The 25422-nt window shown below is 44.2% G+C and overlaps 1 protein-coding gene across 5 annotated transcripts in view; it reads left to right on the plus strand.

Moving 5' to 3' along the window:
* KLHL29 (kelch like family member 29) overlaps window positions 1–25422 on the plus strand; it is a 414305-nt gene that overhangs the window by 381210 nt on the left and 7673 nt on the right. For all 5 annotated transcript variants that reach the window (XM_071807102.1, XM_065835600.2, XM_071807103.1 and 2 more), the window contains 3 exons: window positions 1719–1899; window positions 11141–11334; window positions 19736–19880. In XM_071807102.1, the coding sequence (XP_071663203.1) occupies window positions 1719–1899; window positions 11141–11334; window positions 19736–19880 (520 nt within the window). The remainder of the gene's footprint in view (window positions 1–1718; window positions 1900–11140; window positions 11335–19735; window positions 19881–25422) is intronic.

Raw genomic sequence — 25422 nt, forward strand, 5'->3', positions numbered from 1 at the left:
ACGGGCTGAACTGCTGAATATGTGACCTACACTTACAGTATTTGCTTACAGGAGCATTCACATTTTGTACTTGTTGTTGAGACCTCTCTTTTGACAGTAGTCACTAGCCCTATAATCTTCTTAGTTTCGATGAAACTGAGACCAACGCTCCCTTAAAGGCTTTAACTCCCCAAGCAGCTGCATCCACCGTGCCCACAGCATCACGCTGTCCGTTTTTCGCGGTCTGGCGGTACCTTTGCTTGGCTGGAGGGGAAAAGCGATTCCCACCAGGCGATGCGGGGATGCTCGATGGCAGCTGAGCGGAGGTTTGATCGTAGAAAGAGGCGCCTGGGCAGGGAGGTTCAGACGTGTGCGATCCAACGATGCAGTTGGGAGTGCAGATGCATCAGGCAGGACCAGTAAGGGGTTACAGCTGTTGCCTTTCCCTCACCGAGTTCTCTCACTGCGTTTTCCGCAGTAAATTGCTGCCTGTGGTGTTAAATTCCATTAATACTCCGTAGAGGCCCTAAGGATTGATTGGAAATTATTTCTTGATGGGTTTTTTGCCCATGCTCATTTTACCACTGGAGCGAAAGCCTTCTGTGGAGGCTTTTCGGAGGTGTTGACTTTTAGTTATTCTTAGCTGAGGTACTTTCCAATACGTAGAGCCACATTAGGCCGTGCCATACCCGCTAACAAAAGCTGTGGCATCCTAAATTCAAAGCTTATTTCAACTCTTTCCCTTAAATTTGGATGAGTGACCTGATGGTATTCGGTGGCTACAACAGGAGAACTGAAAATGACACAAGGCTGAGTGTCAGTGGATATTTTGCTCTGCTCAGACTTATAAGACACAGGAAGAAGAAAAGGGGAACCAACAGAAGTGGGAATGAACCCATTCAAGCTCCAAGTACTGAACCCTACACTGCATAGCATAGGTTTGGAGAGCAAAATACCAAGGAGGAAGCCTGGTTTTCTCATTAAACTACAGAACTGAGTCTAATTTCTCTTCTTGGCTCAACCACTGACTCCTAGTGTGGTCTCAAATAAGTCATTTCACCTCTTTGTGCTTCAAAATGGTGATAGAAAAAGATGACCACTAAGTGACTGCATTGGAAGCTTCAGTCAAAAGTTTAAAAATTATAGACATAAATATTTCAACGGGGCATCTTGAACTGTTTTACAGATATACAGCTGGCTCTTTCCTTTATAAGGAAACTAAAATAAATAAGAAATTTGTCCCCAAAAGTTAGGCATTAAGCTTACAGTGCAAGCACTGAGTTTATGGTGCCCAGGTATGTGTTGCTTCAGTCCCTCACTGTATTAATCATTTTAGATTTCAAACTGGCCTGTGTCTCACAAGCCAAGAGAGGCTCTGCCTCCTGACACCTTCTTGCAAGTGTTGCAGTAATTTAATAGACTGGAAGTTATTTATGAACACTGAAAAGGGTCTATCCCCTTATGTACATGTCCCTCGTAGTCTGACATCTTGATTTCTTCATGTCGTCTTATTAAAAAAAGCAGCCTTTGGGGCACATGAATAAATGACACAGATATGCATCATTGGAACAGATGCTCAGTATTGAGGGTGATTTATTTTAATTAGTCAAATGTCATTTGAAGATTTTTTTTTGTTACTTTGTAACTGGCTCTGATTGCTGTGTGCAAAGCTGCTGCCGTTCCGGGATCTCACGTAATTCTCCCCTTTTCTCTTTCCCTCGCCCGCACGTCGGCGCCAGGCGGCATGGAGTCGGGGGTCACGCTGGCCGATGTCTGGTGTTACATGTCCTTGCTCGATAACTGGAACCTCGTGTCCCGCATGACGGTCCCAAGGTGCCGACACAACAGTCTGGTGTACGACGGGAAAATTTATACCATTGGAGGGGTCGGTGTGGCAGGCAACGTCGACCATGTGGAAAGGTAAAGAAAACAAAACGAAACAGAACGACATGCTGTTTGTTGGAGGTTTTTCTTCATTCTGTGCTAAAGGACCATTTCCCTTTTAAAGGACACATCAAATGGGCCATGTGTGTTTAAATAAGCTTTTATAACAGCTAAGAAAAGAAGAAACCGTGCAGGATTAGATTTCTTTTTAAAGCTTCAGTGGAAAGCATTGTTTCAAAACCAAAGGCGAAAGCTGCCAGTTTGTTTGTCGGTTTGCTCAGGGAAGGGAACAGAGGAATTAAGCTTCTTTGGACACTTTACACAGATTATACAATGAACTAATAAGCTTCCTTTGAATTTAGTACTGAAAATCTTTACAGACCACAGTAATCCTCAAAAAAAGCAAGAGCAAAGTAAGTTTCTCACATACGCTTTCCTGGTAAAGCACCTCAGCCCTGACCCGGCTGGAAGGAAGATCTTCCTTTGGTGGTCCTGGTGGGCTGGGACCTGCTGAGCTCCGAGTAAAACCACCCATCCGTGGAAACGGTTTGGAATTCCTGGCCGAGAGGGGCTGAGTAGAGATGGGAGAGAATGGAAATTTCTCTTTTCAAGAAGACTCCAAATAGAAAAGTTTTCCTTTCCTCACATGGAACAAAAAGGAACAAAAGCACAAAAGAAACATTTCGCAAAGTAGAATTCCAAAACCAACTACTTTTGTTTCAAGCATAACATTCAGTAAAACTATAAACTTCATATGCATATCAACGTTTTCATTAAAAAATAGAAACCTCTTTGAAATGTGGTATATAAGAATTTTCCATTCCAAAAAGCTCAATACAGCCCTGGCCTTACCCAAACACTTAAAAATGCATTGTGACAATAGATTAATGATACATTTTTTTGTGAAATGTTTTTCCTTAGTGAATCTGGCAACCAAAATATGTTTTTTTTTTTCTTTTTTTCAGTTTTAAATGCTGAATTTGAATACTTCTTCAGCAGCATTTTGAGGGAGGCAGTTCCCAGTAAAAGTTGCCTTAGCAGGCAAACCAAAGAAGGGGTAGGTTGTTAAGAAAGATTTGAACAAAAAATAATAATAATCATATTTTTCAAAAGGTTAAAGATGCTTTCAATCTATTATTTCTAGATTTGAGTGCTACAACATTTACGCTCCTTTTATACAGGGGGTGTTTATTTTTTCATTTAAGTAGATACCCTAAATACTGACTAACAAAATCCCTATTAAAAGTTTAAACGATGTTTCAAAGTCAAATGCAGAGGAAAATAGGAAATGCCAAAAATAAAGTTTCCTTCTCCAGATGTACTTTTTGCTACAATCTTTAATCGTGTGGTCACTTTTTCTTTCCCAAACGATTTCTGCCCAGATCGGTGCCTGGGACAGCCCAGTTTGGGGAATGGGTGCGTGCCTGGTGTCCAGTGATCACCATTCTCATGCAGTTCTGTGTTCCTCCGCATTCACAAATTTGGCACTGTTTTACCCGGGGGACAAGGATGTGACAAAAGGAAAGACGTGTGTGCTGTGGGACAAAGTCTGCAGGCAGCCTTCCCTCCCAGCCCAGACACAGGTCATGGAAAGAATGGGTGATCAATAATATTAACAGCAGTGAATACAACATGCGAGTTAAGATGGGCACTGCCCTTGGGACTTGCTTTGAAGAAAATCTCACCATTTAATGCAGATTTTCTTTTTTCATTCCTGAAGGTATTTGTGCTTTTATTTTAGTCAGTAAATTTTTAACTAAAGAGATGTTTTTGTGAACGTGGGAGGGAGCCCTGGAAAGGGGTGCAGTCTTTCATTTCATGTCTTGATAAAGAGGAACATAGGAATAATGCTCTTGCAGTAAGTGTCTTAAAAGATGTCATTGATTGAATAGTCTCTTTTAATTTTTCCCAGAGTCTCATTTATTTCTCTCCTCTGATTCTCATGGTCTCTTTAACAAAGCACCCAAACATTGGTCAGTTGAATGAACCCCCAATCAAGCAAAGTCTCCCCCTCTCCTTCCTCCTCATCTCAGTCACAGAAGTCCTTGCCACAAGTGACATTACAGCTGCAAAGTCACGCTCGGGCCCTCGGTGTCCCCTGGACACCTCAGGGGGAGCAACCAGGCTGGTTTGCAATTGTAACAAGCCCATCAAGAGACTTTCATGTGGGAAAGGAGCAGATTTTGTCCCTGTCATTTCAGCGTACACTGTCTCAACCGCAATAAGGATGACTTGTCATGGGGATTTGCTAAACCCGTGGTTATAATTAATCTGCTGTTGTCTGTAAAGAGACTTGGGAGACACAGCCATGGAAAAAGAGCACCATGGACTCTTTTGGGTTATGCCAAGAAATGAGGGAGGTTTGGGGATGTTTCCTTTTTCATTTTTTGTATTGAAATGACAGTGGGGATGGCAGAAGCAGAGCGTGGTGTGGCTGAAGCTGTGTGTTTCAGGAAGGCTGTTTTAGGATCTGCAGGTGAGAAAAATCTGCCCCTCATAGCTGTATGGAACAAAGTCAAGCCTTTTCAGACAAAAGCATTTCCCATTTGGACCGGGCAGGTAGTTTGTGCAAGAGGTCTGGAATTTAAATCACTGTACCCACTTCAGCAAGCAATGAGGATTTCTGAATTTGGGTTGCAACTTAAAAAAAGAAGAAAATCATACGAAGTAAAGCCACTTTAATCGCTCGGTTGTCTGTGGTCATAAGCACAGTTGATTCTCACTTCTTGACTTTGCCTTCTCTTTCTTCCCTCTGCCCCGCAAAAGCTACAAACGACCAGCCTTTCCCACTGTGTTCTGTGTGGGCTTCAAATATTGTGTTGCTTTGGGTGCGACACTAAGATACCATCTCTCAGGAGGGAGGAAACCCCTCTGTCATTCCAGCAGGTCTTACAAAAGGCGTATATTAAAATAATAAGGTGATATGACCGTATGATCCAAGGTGATGCCAAAAATTACATTTCCCTCTGAGGTTAACACTGTTCCCCTCAGTGTTGAATTTCAGGGTTGCACGCTCTTGGATTTTGGTTTTCTCTCACTTTCCTTCTTGTTCTCCACTTGTTTTACCTGGAATTCTTGGAATGAATCATAGAATGTCCTGAGTTGGAAGGACCCACAAGGATCACGGAGTCCAACTCCTGTCCCTGCACAGGACAACCCCACAGTTCACACCGTGTGTCTGAGGACGTTGTCCAGTCTCTTCTTGAACACTGTCAGGCTTGGGGCCGTGACACCTCCCTGGGGAGCCTGTTCCAGTGTCCAGCACCCTCTGGGTGAAGAACCTTTTCCTCATGTCCAACCTGAACCTCCCCTGGCACATCTTCCTGCCATTCCCTCGAGTAATATTTCATCCTAAATGGTTAAATTCTTACAAAGATGCTGTTATTGCGTTTTGTTGTTAAAAGACAGATGTCAGACCATCTTATCTATACGTGCTATCACCTGACTGCACCTAATACATCTGCTGTACCATTAGAAAGCATTAAAGGAAGCAGGGACCACTGGACTCCATATGATTTACGGCATCGGCTCCTGTGCTCCTCTCTCCTTGCTTTCAGTTGTCTCGTTGATGCTGAGGGGTGCAGCCTCAACCAGAAATTCTGGTGCCGCTTAAATCAGTGAGTGTTTTCCCATCAACTTCAAAAGGGCTGAGATTTTTTTACCCTTTATCTGCCATTTGTCTGTGAAGAAGCAGTAAAAATTCTGGCTCGACAGATAATATTACGGGACTATCACAAACATACGAGGAGGAGTCATTCGTTACTCATCTTAAAACAATATGCATGTGCCAGAGGGCCTGAGTTATAAGTCCATTTTCGTGGCTGTACATGGGTATATGTTCAGAGAGAGTTATGTTTTTGGAATGAGTGTTTAGGGAAATAACGGCATGACTGCAGTTCTCCATCAACCCCTCTGGCAAGGTTCCGTGTGACAGGGAGCGAGTCATTAGGTGTTAGGCGAGAGGGTATTACACTTTCTGTCTTCTTCTGAGAGATGAGTTGGGTTGGGAGGCGGCGAAATGAAGTGGATCCACGAACTAGGTTTTTAGATAATGGATGGGCCCTGTAATATATGCAATTTGAGAGCTGAGAAGATGGCATATGCTGACAAGACAATGTATGTGACTAAAAGTGTGGGAATGTGGGTGCTTTGTGGTTATTATCTGTTTGAAGGACAGAAGAAGATGAATCCCTTTGACCTGACAGCACTTTTACAATAGGGTTGTCTAAAATTGGGAGATTACTTTGGCTGGCAGTGTGTACTTGGAAGACAGTCTAAAAAATTCAATGTAAAGAATAAGCTTTATAAGCTTTAGAAACTGCTTCAAAACCTACTGTTTTATTGACGTCTTAAGAAAATTAAATTTATAGCCTTGTCCAAGGATAGTTTCTTAAGCTCCTCAGAACAGTCAGAAGAAAATAAAAAAAGGCAAAAAATAGTAATCCATTAATGTGATTTTAAACAACATGTGAATCATCTGAAGAGCAGATCAATATGACACTGTACAGCTTTATTTTAAATAGCAGCATTCCTGCAAAGAGAATTAAATCATGTATAAGCAACTGTAGGGTGCACATCTGTAAGCGACTGACCACAATGTAAGGATTTTATAATATGAATAAATGAAGATACTCATAAGGCTGTTTAACCTAGAAGGAGAGAAATTAAGAAACTGAGGAGAGAGAGATTAAAAAAACACCACCACACAACTGTTTTCAGGTACTGAAGAGATCAAAAGTCAAGAATGCAGAGAAGCAAACAGCACAGGTTGAAATTAAGGGGTTTCTGCTGTTAATACTGAGGTGGTATGGAAAGAGCAAGAGAGGAGGTGTTGGGCAAAATGAGTGAAATGGGAGGAGGGTCAGACCCGCAGGTTAAATCCTGTGAGTGAAGAGCTGTGAAAACGAGCAAGGTTATTTCTGCATGTGCTGTCTTCAGGCCTGGGCTGTATGTTCTGCTGAGTTCGGATCATTTTCTGTATCACAGAATCATAGAATCATTTCACTTGGAAGAGACCCTCAGGATCATCGAGTCCAACCATAACCTAACTCTAGCACTAAACCATGTCCCTAAGCCGTGGGTATATAAATAATATATAAACCAGAATATAGTGACTGCAGAAGGGTCAGGTGAGACAATAATGCTCAGTACACGTGAAGTGGCAGGTGGGGACATGCACATCCTGCACGTGTGGAAAACCTGATGTCCAGAGCACGGCAGGGCCATGGACCATAGGGCTGCAGAGGAGGATGTGCAAGGGCATCCGTGTAAAACCACACGCGCGTCCGTAGCGTGCAAGGACTGCAAAATCAGACCTCAGCAATGTGAAAGGAGATGTCCTTGAGGTTTCAAGTCAGCTTGGTAGGCCCTTAGCCAAGGACAGGCATGGACACACCGGGACTGCAGGGAGCAGTGGAGGAGAAGGAAGAAAAACCTTTGCTTGGCTCAAAGCCAGCTCCCATTATGTCTCCATCTACAGCTTCAAACAGGGGAATCAAATGCAAAGCTTGACTAATGGAAAGAAATCAAAGTGATTATTCTTTAAATCAGCTCCCTCCCCGCTGGCCCTTGAGCAGAGCCGGTGGTTGAGGGAGCCGAGGAGCCCACCAGTACTGGTGGCACTGGAGTGATGGCAACACCGGCGATGACACGACAGATGAGAAGACCCTAGGGTAGAGAGGTAAAGTCGGTGTCATTATTTCCCATCCTGGTAGGTTGGAAAGATTCAGCTTTATCCATTTTTAAACCAATTCACTTAATCTGGTGTAAATCCTTGTGTGAACACATTAAGAGCTGACTTGAGGTAGACCAAAATGATGGAAACCTGCCTTGCAGAAACTTAAGGAGTTTAGACTACTTAGTTTATCCTGCAGAAGATGAAGAGGTGATTTTGTTATTATCTGCAAGTCCTTACGTGAAAGAGAGAGATTTGATAGCAGACAGCTTTTTAATCCAGCAGAAAAAAAAAACAAAACTTCCTTTCTGGTGGGTGGGAGCTGAAGCAAAACAGAGAGTAGAAATCAGGTCTAGAGTTTTGCAAGGAGGGAATGAGCCAGAGGAATAAATTCCTGGGGGATGGAGGGACTTGATGGACAGTATCAGGAACCTTGAAGGCACCAACCTCTCTTCTCCAGCCCCAGGGATAAGTTAGGCACTTAAGAGGAACACTTCACTGAGCAGCTTATGTAAAACCCACATTAGCTGCCTGTGTTAGGTGGACAAGGACTGGCTTCCACCTGCTTTATGGTTCACTGATTTTTTAAATGAAATAACCCTCAAGATGTGAGTGTTTTTTTAAGCAGCCTCACTGGTACCTGTACCCAGCAGTTTTGCAGCCTTTGGCTTTCAGCTGACGAAGTGAAACTCGTCATTTTTGGTGGCAGATGAAGGAGGGTTGGAGAAAGAAAGAACAGTTCTGTCATGGTACAGCATAAAGAGAGAGCAGTGAAAGTGGGTGAAAAACAGGGTGTAGGGGACATGAGGTCACAATTAGTGAAATTCATGTAGAAGCAGCACGATTTGTTTTATAATTGGAACCTTTCTCCAGTGTTCCTATAGATGTGGCCCTCAGCCACACACAGACCCCAGCATATATGAAGGATATAACCCCTCCATCCCAAAAACCTACTAGGAGGATCAGAAAGTCAGTGGCAGGAACGTCTCGGTGTTGGGGACTGTGGTCAGTCAGGTACTTCAGCCAGTGCCCAGGGAAGGCAGCACAGCTGCTCACCATCCCACCTCAGACCACCTCACACAATCACAGAACGGCTGGGACCTCTGGAGATCATCCAGTCCAACCCACCTGCTAAAGCAGGTTCAGCAGAGCAGATCACACAGGAATGTGTCCAGGTGGGTTTCAATGTCTCCAGAGAAGGAGACCCCACAACCTCTCTGGGCAGCCTGTTCCAGGGCTCTGGCACCTCAGAGTAAAGAAGTTTCTCCTCATATTCAGATGGAACCTCCTATGCTTCACTCTGTGCCCATTGCCCCCCATCCTCTCATTGGGCACCACTGAAAGGAGTCTGGTCCATCCTCTTGACACCCACCCTTGAGATATTTATGAACATTGATGAGATCCCCTCTCAGCTTCTCTTCTCCGGGCTGAACTGGACACAGTAGCTTTGACTGGCCACAGATGTTCCTGGTGCTAGGTCACAGTGGATGGTGGGAGACAATAAGTATCAAGTGACAGGTAATAATTTATATCTTAGTAGCTGAGGAACTAGAAAGGCATATTGAGTCAGTTCTTCTCAGCTCAATGTCATTGCACAGCTTCTAGCCAATTATCACCAATTTCATAACTGGCTTTTGCTGTACAATAAGACATCAAGAATTAAATTGCCAAGCGCCAAATTGCTACAGTTGGCAAAGTATAACCCAAAAGCAGTGTCTGAAACTTTGTATTATGCAACATTTTTGCGCATCTGCCAGGATGGGTGTGAGTGCTGCGGGCAAACAGGAGCTGCAGCGTATGGTGTCTTACCTGGAGGAGCAGCTTGTGCAGTCAAACATGGGTCATAGAATCATCGAATACCAGGTTGGAAGGGACCACGAGGATCATCTGGACCAACCTATCTTGACAAAAGCATGGTCTAGACAGATGGCCCAGCACCCTGTCCAGCTGAATCTTAAACGTGTCCGATGTTGGGGAATCCACCGCTTCCCTGGGGAGATTATTCCAATGGTTAATTGTTCTCATGGTGGAAAATTTCCCTCTTGTGTCCAGTTGGAATCTCCCCAGGAGTAACTTGTGCCCATCTTCTCTATGTCGACCCCTTGTAAAAGGCAGTTCCCATGTTCTCTGGCCACCCATGATCTGCAGGCTGGAGTTTGGCACCAAGCGTTAAGAATCAGCCTGGTGTAGGTGTGTCACCTTGGGTGCTCCCAGCACCATGTTGTTTCATCTCGTTACATTTCTCCCCTTTGATCACTTCGTTGTAGATGAATTTAATTTCTCAGTAACTAATTTAGAGCATTGTACAAGGCATTTCTCCATGCTCATTATAAGGGACTTTCCTCATCTGTTTTTAGTTAAAGTTTGCCTCCCTCTTGCTTTTGCCTCATTTTTATGAGTATGTTAATTACTTTCAGTTATATTACTTGGAAACTCATTAACGCATTCTCATTAAGCACATAATTTTGTGCTCTTTCCACCATTTGTATCTTTTGTCCCTTTTATTTTCCCCAAGTTTGGGCAGTGAGAATTCGAGGGACGTGTTGCAAAGGGAGAGTTCCCGTGGCGCTAAATCTTTTCCACTGCTGAGTTCAGGCCATGGATTTATTTCATGTTTGCATATTGCATATCACTAATCTTAAGAGCAGAAGCCCTGAATGGGTGATGAGGGTTTCTCTTCTTGCAGTCAACAATTCTGAATAATCACTATGCAGGAAACTCCTATTTGACTGAATGTGCCATTACATGGAAATATAGGAGCCTAAAAAAATCACATTATTTTCCATTGTCTCCAAGACTCGTTTTAGAGCAGCTATTTGGATCCCTGCCACATTATCTTTAAAAAAAAATTGACGTCTGTTCTTGTGACATTGTCTAAAATGAATCTTCATCCATGGATTATTAACTACACATCCCTTATGGTCAATGGCTTAATTAAATCAGATACTGATGACCTTAAAACTAACTTAGCACTTCTGTGCATACTCTTTTCTGTTTGCTTGTGGATGCACTGGTGAAATCTTATTCCAGCATTACCATTTGAAGCTTCTTGCAATGAAGCACAGTAGTTTGGTTTGCACGGTGAAAATTAAATGGAAGCGACTTATTCTGGCACAAAGTGTGCGTCGCTGGTCAGCTAACAAGAGTAAAAAGAGCCATCGTGTCGCATTAAGTTGCAGGTGAGATGTGTTCCACGAGCTGAACAACTGAAGTGTACGGACAGTCTGCCGTTGCCATTGGATGTCACTACGCTGATTTGCAAGAATAATCTCATTGTATACTCATTAATAGAAATTAATTAGAAGACATTTCAGCAAAGAAGTCCAGAGTTTCTTCAGCTCTGACTGTAATGAGATTTGAGAGGCATATACAGAAAAATAGAACCAGCTTTCTCTGGGCTTTTCTCAATGTTTTAAAAGCTTAGAAAAAGCATTAATTACACTGTTTACCAAGTGGCTGAATTTGTAGGGTGTTAGAAAACACATTTCAACCTCTGCTTTTCTTCTGCTTGTCCAGCTGCCTTTCCGTTGTATCCCAGCCTGCTTTCTCTGCCTGTCCAGCCAGAGTTGCCTGTCTGAGCTCACTCGATTGCTCTCGTCCCAGGTACGATACGATAACCAACCAGTGGGAGACCATCGCCCCTCTGCCCAAGGCCGTCCATTCGGCCGCTGCGACCGTCTGCGGTGGGAAGATCTACGTCTTCGGCGGGGTGAACGAAGCCGGCCGAGCTGCGGGGGTCTTGCAGTCCTACATCCCTCAGACTAATTCATGGAGTTTTATAGAGTCTCCGATGATCGGTAAGGGATGCATGTGGCAGAATAAACCCGTGTTATGACAGAAAGCTCTTGTGCCACAGGTGTTTTAATGCCTTTGTGGAAAGCAAATGAGTTGGGGGGCAGGGGGATATGTTTACGACAGATTGGCAGGAATGGATGGTATAGGTATATTATACCAGGGAGGCCATTATCTGCATCTTTACTGAAGGCAATTGTCACTCATTAATACAGCTAGTTACCAACTAGAAGTGATGAGCTCAAAGTAGAGGAGAAAGGAAAGCAGTTATTAGGCATGGACTAGTAATTTTACATCCAAAAAATCACAAGGTGCAGTGCAACTTCATCCTGGCATCATGTGTTGCTCCATGTGGTTTTACAACACTGCTCAGCTAATGGACTATTATTCATTGGTTTGTTAAAATGCTGCCTGTCCTGAGGGAAGTGACGGGTGTTCTTATCTGGGATTTATCAGTGGTGTCCAAAGGCATATGTGCCTCAGAGGTTGAAATCTCTGAGACGTGTAGATTATTAGAACTGTGTTTATTAGGTTGTGATCCCCTCAAGCTCACTGAACATTTTGCAGAATGAAGATCAAAATGAGAAGCCAAACTTTCCACCAATGTTGGAGGTGCAGATTTCCTTCCAAAATTCGGATAGTGCTCAGAAGATTGCACCTTACTTGCATTCTCTGGTGATTTGCACCCCTAGTGTTTAGGCTGCTGTTGGAAATGGGGTTTAGTGTTCAGCTTCATGAGGACATTACTGCAGGGTGGTGGCCAACCTGGGCCACCTGCTCTGCGCTGGGTGGCTGTGGGCAGTCTGGCTGTACTCAGGTGGCCAAAGAAACTGCGCTCATACAGTCACTGCAGAGAACCTGCTTTGGGGTGGCTTGCTTTTGCATCTTAGAATCACAGAATAGTTTGGGTTGGAAGGGACCTTCAAAGCTCATCCAGTCCAACCCCTGCCATGAGCAGGGACATCTTCACCAGATCAGGTTGCTCAGAGCCCCGTCCAGCCTGGCCTGGGATGTCTCCAGGGATGGGGCATCCACCACCTCTCTGGGAATCCTGGGCCGGTGTTTCATCGTCCTGCACCTCTTAGTCATGTCGAAACTGTGACGTGGAGTGTTTAATTTTAAAAAAATCACAGTCTCAGTATTGAGCCTGGCAAAGCAATAGGAGTAGCAAGTAACAGATTACAGAAATGCAGTTGCAAGGTATTCAGCTAAGGCCTAAGCATATTCAGAAGGCTAAGATAAGGTGCTCCTTTTATTGTAGCTTGTTACAATTATTATGACTCTTTCCTTGGGGTTCCCTGGTAGATCAGGTGCCGGTAGAGCCACAGCTGTAGCCTCCCCCTGTGCAGACGTCGCTGCTGCTGCTTCCCGACTCCCTTGCTGCTGTTTGTGTCCAGCCTAACATAACATGACATGCATATGATGCAGCATGAAGCGCCCAGCGGGAGGGCGTTAACCGGCAAAAGTCATGTTTATGTAATACAGCAGCGCAAACAACCCTCTTGCCCGGCTTTTTCCGTCACATGGCTACAGCTGCTGCTGTTCATTTAATCCACTGACTGACAGTATGAGGTTTTCCTGTACTTGCAGCAGATTGCAAAAATGAATGCATTATGCAAAGAAGCATTCCTTTTCCTTACCAAAATAGTACAAGTGCCACAGGAGCTAAGAAATCGTTCCCTGGGCTCATTATACTGTCTAGCAGGCATCAACACCACGCGTGCCTGGAAAAAAACATCCAAACCATCCGGAGTTGGGTTTGTCACCCATTGTGCTAATGGGCGTGTACTGTTATTTCCTAACAAAAGTACATAAAAGACACCAGTGAAGTTAAAAGACGGTATTTATGTTTTCTTGGTGTAAACAAAGTTGATTAGTTAAGCTGAAGGCATAAAATATATGATGAAATGCCGAGTTGCTGTGTGTCTTTGTTGGGAAATGTAGAACGTCAATTTATTTGCAAATAAAGTAAAACAACATGGAGCTGAAAAATTGCACCCCAGTGGAGAATGTCTGGGAAACTGAGCTGATGTGATGCTTGATCTTCATTAAAAGGCAGTGGGAATGCTGGAAATATACTTCAGTTTCTCTAGCTCTACAAGAACTGTAGTATCGCTGGTATTTGTAAAGTATCCCCCAAGAAATGGATGCTACAGCACGTGGAGTACTGTCAACATTTACCTTAAACAAAGACAGAGTAGAAGGAGTCTTGGGGTGATCTTTAGGAAGTGGAGCTGAGACAAACCTGGTATGATCACTGCTGTGTTGCCTTTGACAACCTCAGAACCTTTTTGTGCTGATTTGTGAATTCTCAAGGTGTCCCTCTGAGCTCAGTCAACTGAGACATCTGAGGGCAAGCTGTGTTGGTTAAGGTCACCCCAGAGATCAGTGAAATCTGCTTGACCTCAAGTAAGACAACAAATTATTTGGAAACACCTCAAGCACACTCAGTTATTCAACAGTAGATGCGAGTGTTGAAAGTAGCCAAAGTCTCTGGAGATTTTTAGACCAGTAGTACCTGTCTCAAGTCACTCTGGTGTTTTATGACAGTGAGTTGAACACAGCACAGCACATGTTTGAACCCAACAGGTCCATCTCTTCCAAAGCATCGTGTGCCAACCTAATATCAACCATGGCAAGGGAGAGGGTCATTTTTTTGGCTGATTGTATTGCAGGTGAAGCAGGGTGAATACTGACAGCCTGCCTGTGCAGAAGAGATGAAGACTGGGGACCGATAGCATATTTTGGTAGACCACCTTGCCCATCCCCTTCTTGTGTTTTGAGCTGTAAGAAGTTTGCTGCTTTCAAGCCAAAGTCCTACAGCTGTAAATGAACCCAGGCTGCATACTTGCAGCACCTGCCTTTCCATTTCTTGCCAGCTGTCCTATATAGCTCTGCTAAAAATGTATTTCATGCCCAGCTTCCTGAGTTCTGTCTTATTTAACAAGATGGCCATGGACATGCTGAAGTCAGTGATTGTAAGTAACCCTAATTATCTTGTCACTGCCTTTTAGTTCACTTTGTGCCTTCATGCCAGGGCACTAAAATACTCTTTTTTTGATACATTGAACAGTCAATGTCTGTACTGGTAGAATTACAAGTTTTTATTAATGTTTCTGGATTGTAAGAAAACCAGTGTTTAATCATTACCACTGTTAAATTTTAAGATCTGGGGAGAACTATGAGATCACAGAGGCCAAAGATATATAAGCATTTCTGGTTTCTAATCCAAGTGTCTCGTTCCTCTCCATACCATTTACTCCTGCAGTGATACGTCCAACCACAGTGGGACAATCACAGAGCAAAGAATGCAAGAAATATCTGGAAAACAGTGTTAACAGCATCTGCGTATTTTTACTGCACTGTCCCATGGCTTACTTTGGTTAAAATGCGTACTCATTCCCACAAATTTATTTTTGGACTTTACAAGAAAAATCAGATATATGTCTTGGCCCTCTTTGGTACCCATCTGTGGGTCTGGCTGGCTCTTACCCGGAAGTCTGAAAGCAATGAGGGTTTAATCTCATCCTTCAACATATTTTTCTTCCCCTGAGTAGTTCTTAGTGTTTTCTCCACTAGTCAGCTTGAATTTTGCATTCCATTATCTCACCCATTTCTCCCCTGTATATGCCATATCCTTCATTCAGAATGGGTTTTTTTCACTCGTGGATGTGTTCCCCCTACACATACTCTGCCCTCTACCCAGCAAAGTCAATATTTTTGTGTTTGCCCTTTATCAGATGTCCTGTCTTTCGCTTCCTACCTCCGCTTCATCTTTGTGGCCGTGCTGCGTCCAGCTCCTCTCAGCTCATCAACGTTTTGCCTGTAAATTTGATGCTGAAACTGCTCCACGTTGGCAGGTGGAGCCTTCTGCTTTGGCACGGGTGATCCCCACCAAACATACACAAAATACAGCGTTTGCAAGTGAAGATGCTCAGCTTTGGGGTCTCTGAGGAAGGTTTGCTCAAGGGTCATTGGGGAAACCACAGGGCCCTGCGACTAGTTATGTAGTTAGGAGAAACCAGTGAAGAGGAGAGCGCCGTGCCAGAAGGGCTGACACCCGAGATCTGCTGTTAATTGTGATATCTGCACTTGAGCTATGTTAAGGATCAGACCGCAGTCTCCCAGCAGCCAAGAAATGTTATTTTATCTGTTACTATCCCCCTCTTGTGCTTGTCTGCATAGTATTCAGAGAGGGGAAGAGGCACTTACTATTAAAATAGATTTTGTTTCTATTAACTAGTCTTCTTTCTCCAACCTGCTTCATCCTGTACATCAACCCCACCACCGGCCACCTGCGTCCACAGGGAGACCCTTTGGTTGGTGTTCTGTCTGGACTGGTGCCATGCCAGCATTTCTTCCTCCTGATCGAAGTGTGTGACTAGCTTGGTTTTAATAACCTTTTTCCATACAAAGTGCTGCTGCCATTCATTTTAATGCCACTTCAGGCTCTGACCAAGTGCTTTACTGGAAGGCAACGTAAGATCTTTAAGCAGTCACAGAAGAGAAAGCAGAATGGTGCTACTTGACCATATAATGTACCGAGACCCACAAGAGCCACGAAACGCATCACAGACAGCACGATGTCCTTACTAAATGAGAACACCAGTAGGTTAAATTATCAACCCCATGTGAGGTACACCTCCGGCTCAAGGATTGGCTTTGTGTGCATACCCCTTCCTGCAATGACATGTCACTAGAATAGAAATACTTGCATATTTTCCCATAGCAACAGCAAAGGAGAGTGATGTTATGATGTTATCCACTTGGAGAGGAGAGTACCTTTTATCTGTTTTTTCCTTTACATTTATTCTGCCGTTTAATCTCAAGTGTGCTTGCTGTCCTGGACAAATCCCATTTAAGATTTTCCAGCCTGAAATGGATTAGTATATCCCACAGCCCCAACACTTGAATTCTGGAGGGGAAAGGAGGCTGCTTCTCTGTTTCCGTGCTTCCTCTCTCCATTCTTCCTTCCTTCCCTCCTGCTGAATTTTGAAATAAGTGACATCCCTACTATATCCCAAGCAGAACTTTCTTCTACAAAATTAGGCTCCCCAACCACCCACCTTTGCACTGTGAGCATGGTAAGGATTTAGAGCAGCGACAGAAGTTGGAGTCTCCTGAGTGTTTGCATGAGGTTACCAAGCCCTGGAAAGGAGCACAACAAGGGAAGAGTGTGGGTAGCACCTGGGATGAAGTTAAAGACTGAAGGTGGTCACCCACACCCAGGTAGCAGGAATGACAGGCTGAGTTTTCCAAGCTCCCTCTATCCGAGAACCAATTTCTGCCTCCATGGTAACAAAACCAAAATAAAACACACAGTTTTCTCTCTACCTGTGTCTGGAGGGGTGTCCCTTGTGTCTTTCTGCCATATCTTCATCAGGATCAGGAGACTGTTCGCTGTGAACTTCTCCCTTCCTGAAAGAATCAGCGGAGATTTCTCTGTTTCTGTATCTCAGGCTTACATTATACCAATTTATGAAATCGTAGCTAAAGCCAAAAGCAGTAAAAAGACAACAGATAGGTGATGTATTGGAAAAATGATGAGAATTGAACACACTTGCCTCTTACAAAAGGAAGAAAAATAACACCAGACTGCCTATTTGAAAAGGAAAAAAAAAAATCACTATAAAAATAACCGAGGGGTTACCCTCTCTTTCTTTAACAAAAAGGAACGTGAAGTCAGTGATTCAGTCTCCTGACAAGTCGCTGTTTCTGCCTTGAGGGAGCCCCACAGAATTTCCCTGTGAGATTTGGGAACTGAGGGGGTGTTTATGCAAGTGTTTCGTTCTTCTGCAAAACAGTGCTTGTCAAAGAAAGAAACCAGGAAGATGTGATAATTAAATATGGAATATTTCTGATGAGTGTCTTAACTGGAAAAAATGTCACATATGCGAGTCTGATTTGGAAAGGGACGCGAGACGGGTTGTTAGGACAGATAAATCTTTCTGATGAATTATAGTGGCTTAGTGGCACCGAGAAGAAACCGAATACTCCTTGTTCTGTTTTCTGGATGAATTAGTTTCTTCCCATCTGTTCCCAAGGATCAGTGACATTTTCCTAATACAACCATGGTTTTTTGACATATGCCTATAGATACTCAGCATAATAGGAGCCCAGCTTTAACCCATAACATGTTTTGTCTGTTTTCACGCGGGGTGCTGTACGTCCCTCTGGGCACACACCGTTGTTGGGTGAGATGACCCCAGCCGCACCACCCCATGGCCATGCTGGAACAGAAGGAGACACCACAAACCCATTATGTTCCTTCTACTTTAGCCGGTTCAAACCTCAGTTAAGGAGATTATCTCTCTTCTGGAGAAATTCATCAGCTTTTACTTAACTCTCATCAAATCTCTCGTTAAATATTTAATGGAATAAGGTGGTTTTTACATGAGCCGCAGGGTTACACCACCAGCCGTGCAAGAGGTGAGCACATGCCAGAATCACAGACTCACAGAATGTCAGGGACTGGAAGGGACCTCAAAAGCTCATCCAGTCCAATATCCCTGCCGGAGCAGGAACACCCAGATGAGGTTCCACAGGAAGGTGTCCAGGCGGGTTTGAATGTCTGCAGAGAAGGAGACTCCACAACCCCCCTGGGCAGCCTGGTCCAGTGTCTGTCACCCTCACTGAGAAGAAGTTTCTTCTCAAATTTAAGTGGAACCTCTTGTGTTCCAATTTGAACCCATTACCCCTTGTCCTATCAATGGTTGTCACCGAGAAGAGCCTGGCTCCATCCTACTGACACTCCCCCTTTATATATTTATAAACATTAATGAGGTCACCCCTCAGTCTCCTCTTCTCCAAGCTGAAGAGCCCCAGCTCCCTCAGCCTTTCCTCATAAGGGAGATGCTCCACTCCCTTCATCATCTTTGTTGCCAGCAGAAGTAAAGCTGCTGGGGTGAGTTTAAACCCGTCTCTTTCTGTGTTCCTGAAAGAACACAGTCATGGTGTTATAGATCTGGGAGAAGCATATAGACCCCTTCAATGTTATGTGGAGACTGTAAGGGTATAGTAACGATGCTGTCGCACCTCCTCTCCACACTTGGGAGGAGTGTTGCAGGAGCTGAAGCTGCCAGGACTGTGTCCAGGCTGATGTTCCACTGGAGATGCAAGAGGATCACCATTTTCTGAGCATACAAACGTGCAGATTTTGGAGAGGCTTTAGCATGTAGTGTTTGAGTCACCATCCCTGGGGGTGTTTAGAAGACACATAGAGGCGGCGCTCAGGGACGTGGTTTAGCAGTGGACTTGGCAGTGTGAGGTTAATGGTTGGACTCGATGATCTTAAAGGCCTTTCCAACCAAAATGATTCTATGATTCTATATAGCTATATATGGATAATTTTTATACAAGTGTCCCCTCAAGCTGGGGAAGCCACCCAGGGAACGTCTGCTTCACACCCTGAAGGGCTTAAACTCCTGTTTCTTAGACAACTGGTTGTGAAGCTTGTTTTAAACTCAAATAAAGCAATGTATTCTCCCGCCTTTTGTTCCAGACACTGCTGATTGGTTTCACTGAAATGTTGATTAAAAAAAACTCTATGGCATCAAGACAGACACCGTCATGAGAAATTTCAGCCCAACTGGCTCATATTTAATAATGTGCATATGGCGTGCTAGCAGCATACGGGACAAGTCAACTAATTAAATTAGAATTATTTTATTTGATAATTTATGGTTAGTTTTACCAATATCTCTAATAATGCTGCAGCTAACACAAGAATTTTAGAGCATCCTTGGAAACTCTGATTGAACTTGACGTAAGATAATGGATTTGCTTAATTTCAAACTCCAACCTCACACAGTTCATCGCTAAAATACGGGACTGCTTGAAGGTACACACACATCTGAAAATAAAAATGCAGGTGCATATATGAGACAGATGAAGGGGAAAAAAATGGTATCTCAGAAAATCTGGATTATATGGGTGACCTTCCCACAAGCAAAAGCAGAACACAAAAGAGAATCAACAATCGGATGTTATTAAGCAGGTCTCTGCGCTGTGGGTTTCTTCTGTACTTAGCTGCCGCACAGGCATGGGAAGCATCTGAGGTAAAATTCGCAGCAATTCGAAATTCTGAAACAACTTGACATCTTAATTTCATGTGTAAGAGTGGAGCTTTCACGGTGACTCCATTAGGCTTCGGGAGAGGATAATTGTACTCCACCAGTTTAGAGGGAGGAGCGTACTGGGGAATGAGGGACTGATGAACTTTAAAAGTGCCTTTGAGAACTTGGAGAAAGGAGAACAAGACCAGGAAAGGTTTCCTCATTTTTCTTTCCCTAGCCTTGGAGGTTTAGAGAAACGTGACTTATCTATAAATAAGGGGAATGTATAAATAAAAAAACAGTCTCCAAACCTGAGCCTAAAACTGATCTCAGTGTTGCTTTCCATTGACAGATAACAAATATGCTCCTGCAGTCACTCTCAACGGGTTCATCTTTATTCTTGGAGGAGCTTATGCACGAGCAACCACCATCTATGACCCAGAGAAAGGCAATATTAAAGCAGGTCCCAACATGAACCACTCCAGGCAGTTCTGCAGGTGAGAAAAACCATTAAAACTGAATTACCAGTGCCTTAATGTTTTCTGCTGATAAATGAGCTAATACAACCTACCAGCGAAGGGGCGAGGGGGAGGGAGGTGTGTACCGTCCGGGGGGGTTTCCTCATCTCCTTTTTGGATGTGTTCAGGGATGCAGCATTTCCCAAAGTGCACACCCAGGACTTTACTATGGTTCACGTGTCTCCTCACGTTCGGGTGTGATGGATCACGGGAGGAACGTGTGTTGGGCTCCTCCAGTGACTACAGAAACGCTGTTTCCCTCACTTTGCCACGTGTAACCTGAGGGTGATAAATACCTGCTCTAATAGAGACCACCATAATGTGGAACACATTTTTGCTAACTAGCTAAAAGGTTATTGAAAGAAAAAAAAACTACTGAGTAAGCACCACACACTGATGCTAATTATTATTTATTACGTGCTTTTGATTGCTTTTTGGGCTCGCTTCCCCAGTCCCAGTCACAGGTTTAACAAACTTCCCGAATTGGCTGACAAAAATAAAACTTGGCAGCCAGGTACTGGCAGAACTTAAAGGCCTTTTAAAAGGTATTACGTGGCTGTTACAGAAAGACGGGCTTGTCTCAGGTTTTACGCAGCGCCAGCCCCTTGCAGGACAGACCCCACGCTGGGGACATGCTGAGCTCTCGGTTTCATGGGGACATCGCTGGTCCCCGAACGCTGTCACAGGCACTGGGTGAGGGTTTGTTCTCCATGTGTGATGCAGCAGCATCTCGAGAATCTCAGCAAAACCAGGGCAGAGCGGTTGTTTCGGGCAAAATACTGGCTGGGGTGGGAGGAATAGCAGCGATGGGGCAGCAGCTGGGCCATGTCTCCCAAACCTTCTGCCCAAAGCTCTGCTCCTTGCCCCAAGGGTATCCCTGGCCCCCATCCTACAGCTGAAAAACACCTCCGTGTTTTGTCACATTTAACCTTTCGCTTTGGTGCAGATGAGAAGAATTCATTTTTAAGAAAGCATGCTCAGTTTTTCTTGTTTTGCTTTGTTTTTTTTTTTCTTCTGGTTTTCTCCTTTTTTCCCCCGTTTTTATCCATTTAAGGAGCGCCCTCTCTTGGCCGCTGAACCGCTTTTCGTTGCAAGAAAAGGGCTCCGAGCAGCCAGTGGCCGCTGCCCTGTGCATCCTGCGCCAAGGACAGATCTTGTCCCTGCGCTTTGGCAGGAGGTGAAACAGGATGAGGAGGAGACTCCAGTGCTCAGGCAGCTGCTAATGATAATTTTTCTCCCAAAAACTAGAAATAAACGGTATAATGCAGCTCAGGAATAGAGCCTTAACCCATAAAATGAACTGCGAGAGATTTGTGCATTTGATACATTCCTGTATCTTCCCATAGAGAGGGATGAACTGCTCTTTGGACATCTCTGTTTTGTAAAACATAACAAAATACTGTTTGTTAAGCGTCTGGAATACATTACAAGAGAAATTGCAGGGGTGATTTCAAGCAGGGGCTGTTGGCTGAGCATCCTACCCAAAAACTTCCCAGGGTTTGGAACATGAAGGGATTTGTTGCTCTGCACCCCGCGGAGGGGAATCCAGCGGGAGACCTTGTGATGGACCAAAGAGAGTAAACTGGTCACCTAAATATTCACTGCTGCTTAAGCACCATAGTAAATGGGCTTTGCTTAAGTAGAACATGACACTCGTCAGTAAAAAGTAACTTCAGACTTTTAAATGACGTTTTTTGCTAAAGCCTAAAGCAATAGCAGTCTGGAAACCTACGTATATAGTGGGATAGTCACCAAAACCAAGAATATTTCAGTACAGCCAACTGGATACAAAAAAAAAGGCACCATTTCAAAAATTCTTAAATGTGCTGGGAAGCAGTAAAGGCAGAGTATTTCAGCCAAAGGGAGATGTAAAACCTATGGCAAAAACTAAATGAATCAGTATGTATGGAAACAGGGAAAATGGGAGGTTGGCAGTAACAAAAAGGTTAAAAACTGGCTGCTGCTACAGGAGGCTGAGGGAATCAGTGAAGTACTAAGGGCTAATAGGAGTAAAAAGAAAGGTACTTTAAACCTTTCGGGATCAAATTTGTAATTTTAATCAGTTATAAAACCATTGCTGGTGAGGTAGCAAAGTGTAACACAGACTGGTCGGATGGGTATTTCTCATCTGCATTTGGAAAGGAGCAAGGTTTGGCTCCGTATTGTGCTGTGAGGGACTGAGCACGGTCACTGTTGGCAGCAAGGGAAGATGTGAACTCAGAAATCAAGTTCTCAGATCAGGCATCGCAGCCATTTTAGACGCAGGCATCTTTAGAGGCTTCACCGAGAAGCTGATTGAGCCACTAATGTTGATTTTTAATAACTCTTACAGTTCAGGATGGATCAGGGCACTGCCAAAGTGTTTCTGTATTTCGAGAAGGTGAAAGGGAGAATTGCAGTGCAGCAATTAATTTTTCAAAGTACCGACGTCAGGCTAAGTGGTCTCACTTAGCCTCATGTTGGTCCTCTGCAAAATACCAGAGTGGTTAATTTGGGATTTCATCAACAAATAACTAGATGCTAATAATATAATGAAGAGCAATCAATACGCTTTCCTGGAAAATCGGTCTTGTTAAACCAACCTGTTGTCTTTTGCTTTTTGGGGGGGTGGAAACTGGGATCTTCGTTTTGGTTTCTAATAAAACACGGCTGGCTGCTGAAGACAACTGTGATGCCATAATATACTGCGATTTCTCCAAGGTATTTGGCTGGTATTATATGGAATTAACAAGGCACACATTAGAGAGATTAAATCTGCTTCACTGACAGATCTCAAAATGTAGTTGTTAATGAGAAGATATCATTGAGCAAGGCCACTGGTAGCGAGCATTGATTCTTATTCAGGGCTATTTAATATATCTACCAACAATCCAGGTAATAAAACATCTCCCCTGGTAAGGCTGCAGGTGGCAGAACACTCGGTGGGTAAAAAGTACTACAGACGGAGCTGTTCTAGCCAGTTATCTGTGTGTCTCAAGCTATCAGCAATGTTTTAAATGCAAATAAATACATGGAGGAAGCACAGTCAGAGTGGTCCTGCTCCCCTTGGAACGTCAGGTACCCAGAGGAGCACAGAAAGGAGGCCACTCGGAGCGAGACAACACCAGCTCTCATCGCAACACGGTGGAGAACAGGTCAAAGCAATATTGGATCTATCACATGAGCCCTAACACCGAAATGAAAACGAGTTAAAGCCGGGAAGAGCAAGCGCTGCTGCGGACGGCGTTGGTGAGATGAACACAGGGCTTGGGTCCAGGCACCGGCGTGTGGAAATACCAGCAGAAGTTCAAAGGAAAGCTGCGAAAATGACCCCAGGTTGCAAATCAAATCTTCGACATGAAATTTAAGGTGTTTATCAAAAAAGAGGCCGAGAGGTGACTTGATCACTGGGAGCGAGTGGAAAAGCTTTCAGTCCGGCACACAAAGGCCTGGCAGGTTACAAGGGCTAGAAAGTCAAGTTACACATCTCAGACTTGAAGTGAGGCGCTTTCCCAACACAGCAAGGATAATTAAACAGTGAACCAGCAAGGGAGGGAGCGAACTCACCAACACTCGCTGTTTTTAAGAGGAGATTAGATATGTTTCCAAGAGAGATACTGCCTGGGGAAAAGTCCATGGCCCGCATATACACAAGCTCAGATCAGCTAAGCACAGAGATCCCTCCTGACCTTAGTCTATGAATCTATAAATCCCTCATTCCACTCATTAGCGTGGATCACAAAAAACACGGTTTAAAAGCAGCAACATAAACAACTTAAAAATTAACTGCATGGTATTGATCTCCTCTCACCAGGAGTCACTCGATACCAAATTTGCTGGGAAAAATCTTGGCGGCATCACTTTTATTTTTATCTGCACTGTTTCTACATGTTAGTGACTGGGGAGCGTGATGGCTTTGAGCGCAGGGAAAAGAAATGTATGTGACATTCCCCACATCTGTAAAATTAAAGGTCCATTCAAATGGTTTTAATACCAAGTTAAATTGCTTTTAATGAAAAACGAAAAATAAATGGCTCAGGTCTCCAGCTCACAATCAACAGAAGAGCAAATGGAGCATCATTTTCAGATTAAGCCCAGCCTGATGGAAGTCAATAAGAAATTCGTGTTGACCTAGAATTAACCCTTTGAGGGATGGTGCCAAGTGGGCAAGGAGCCATAATATGCCTGAAGCGTTATAAAATTCACTGCGAGTTCACACACAGGTCTTGAACACCTTCCATGCGACATGTGAGGGTGAGGGAAATATTTGACGTTTCCCAAACATCAGGCAAGTGTCTTCTGTTTGCCACATGTGTCCTATCTCAGTTTGGCAGCTCTGAGTTTGTAGGATCTTTGAAGGCGATGACGGCAGATAGCAGTGGATGGGGATGAAGAGCAGAGATGGTGACACCTTGCTCAGCTGGACACCCCCCTCCAGAAACACAGACATCCCTTCCCTCCAGCGCTGGCAAGTCCTCCCTTTGCAGGCAGACACTCTCCCTTCCCCCCATGCCCTTCAAGGGTTTATTTTTCCATGAGCAAAAAGAATACTGAATGTGTTTCTGTGCATGATTAAAAATCCCATATTCTGCTCGCTTAGGATGCAGGCGGCGTGCAAACAGACGTGTGCTACAGGAGCCTCCACGGGGCAACAGCGGCAGCGTGGTGGTGCCAGCAATAATTCCAGAGCAGCTAATTTAGTACCAGCAATTCCCAACAGACACCAGAAAAGCATTTTCTTCTTCCTCCTCTGACTGTTAACCAGTAAGATTTATTAGATGGTTCTGCCGAATGGAAATCTTTAATAAAACTTCAACTCGGGCTGAACAGCACAAAAAACAGGGTCGGTTTGTGGATTTTTTTTTTCCCCCTCTTCTTTTTAAATAAGCCCTTGTTCTTGAACAGCCAAGCATGGTGACTCCTGTGCTTAACTACCAGGCGTTGCTAATGTAAAGCACCAGCCGCAGACCCCCCAGCTGATTCCTTCCCTCATTGCAGAGTTCTGGTAACTCGGGGCGCTGGAAGGGGCTGGAGCACAGCGTGTCTGGATGGATATTCCCAGGTGCAGCTATTACAGCGCACAGTTCCTAAATGGCCACGCACTTTTGGAGCCCGCAGACGTAAAGGCTGGTCTGTTCTGCGGGCAGCATTTGCAGCTGGAAGTGTTCGCAGTCCAGAAGGGATGAACCGAAATCTTCCAGCGTATCTGGAAGGAGACGTGTGGCTGGGACTCGGCTCCACGGACAGCAGATAAGAGCTGCCGCACCAGGCTAATAGCAATAATTTCTGCAGCAGCTGATGACACGAAGGATTTCGTTGTGCAGCAAAGCGTGACTGATGCAGACAGAGCACTCAGGCCATTACTGATGTGCGCTGGACTTTGGAATAAAACATTGCTGTTTTTTCATCAGCATGTAACGATGCCACACGATGGCTTCGATCATTAGCAAGGAAGAGCGCTCATGGAGTAAGGGAGAGTAAAACTGGAGCACAGCCAAAACACCCACACTAATAATCCCGCTCCAAGAAGTGACATGATATT

This window comes from Patagioenas fasciata, chromosome 3 (genome assembly GCF_037038585.1).
Source record: "Patagioenas fasciata isolate bPatFas1 chromosome 3, bPatFas1.hap1, whole genome shotgun sequence".
NCBI lineage: Eukaryota > Metazoa > Chordata > Aves > Columbiformes > Columbidae > Patagioenas > Patagioenas fasciata.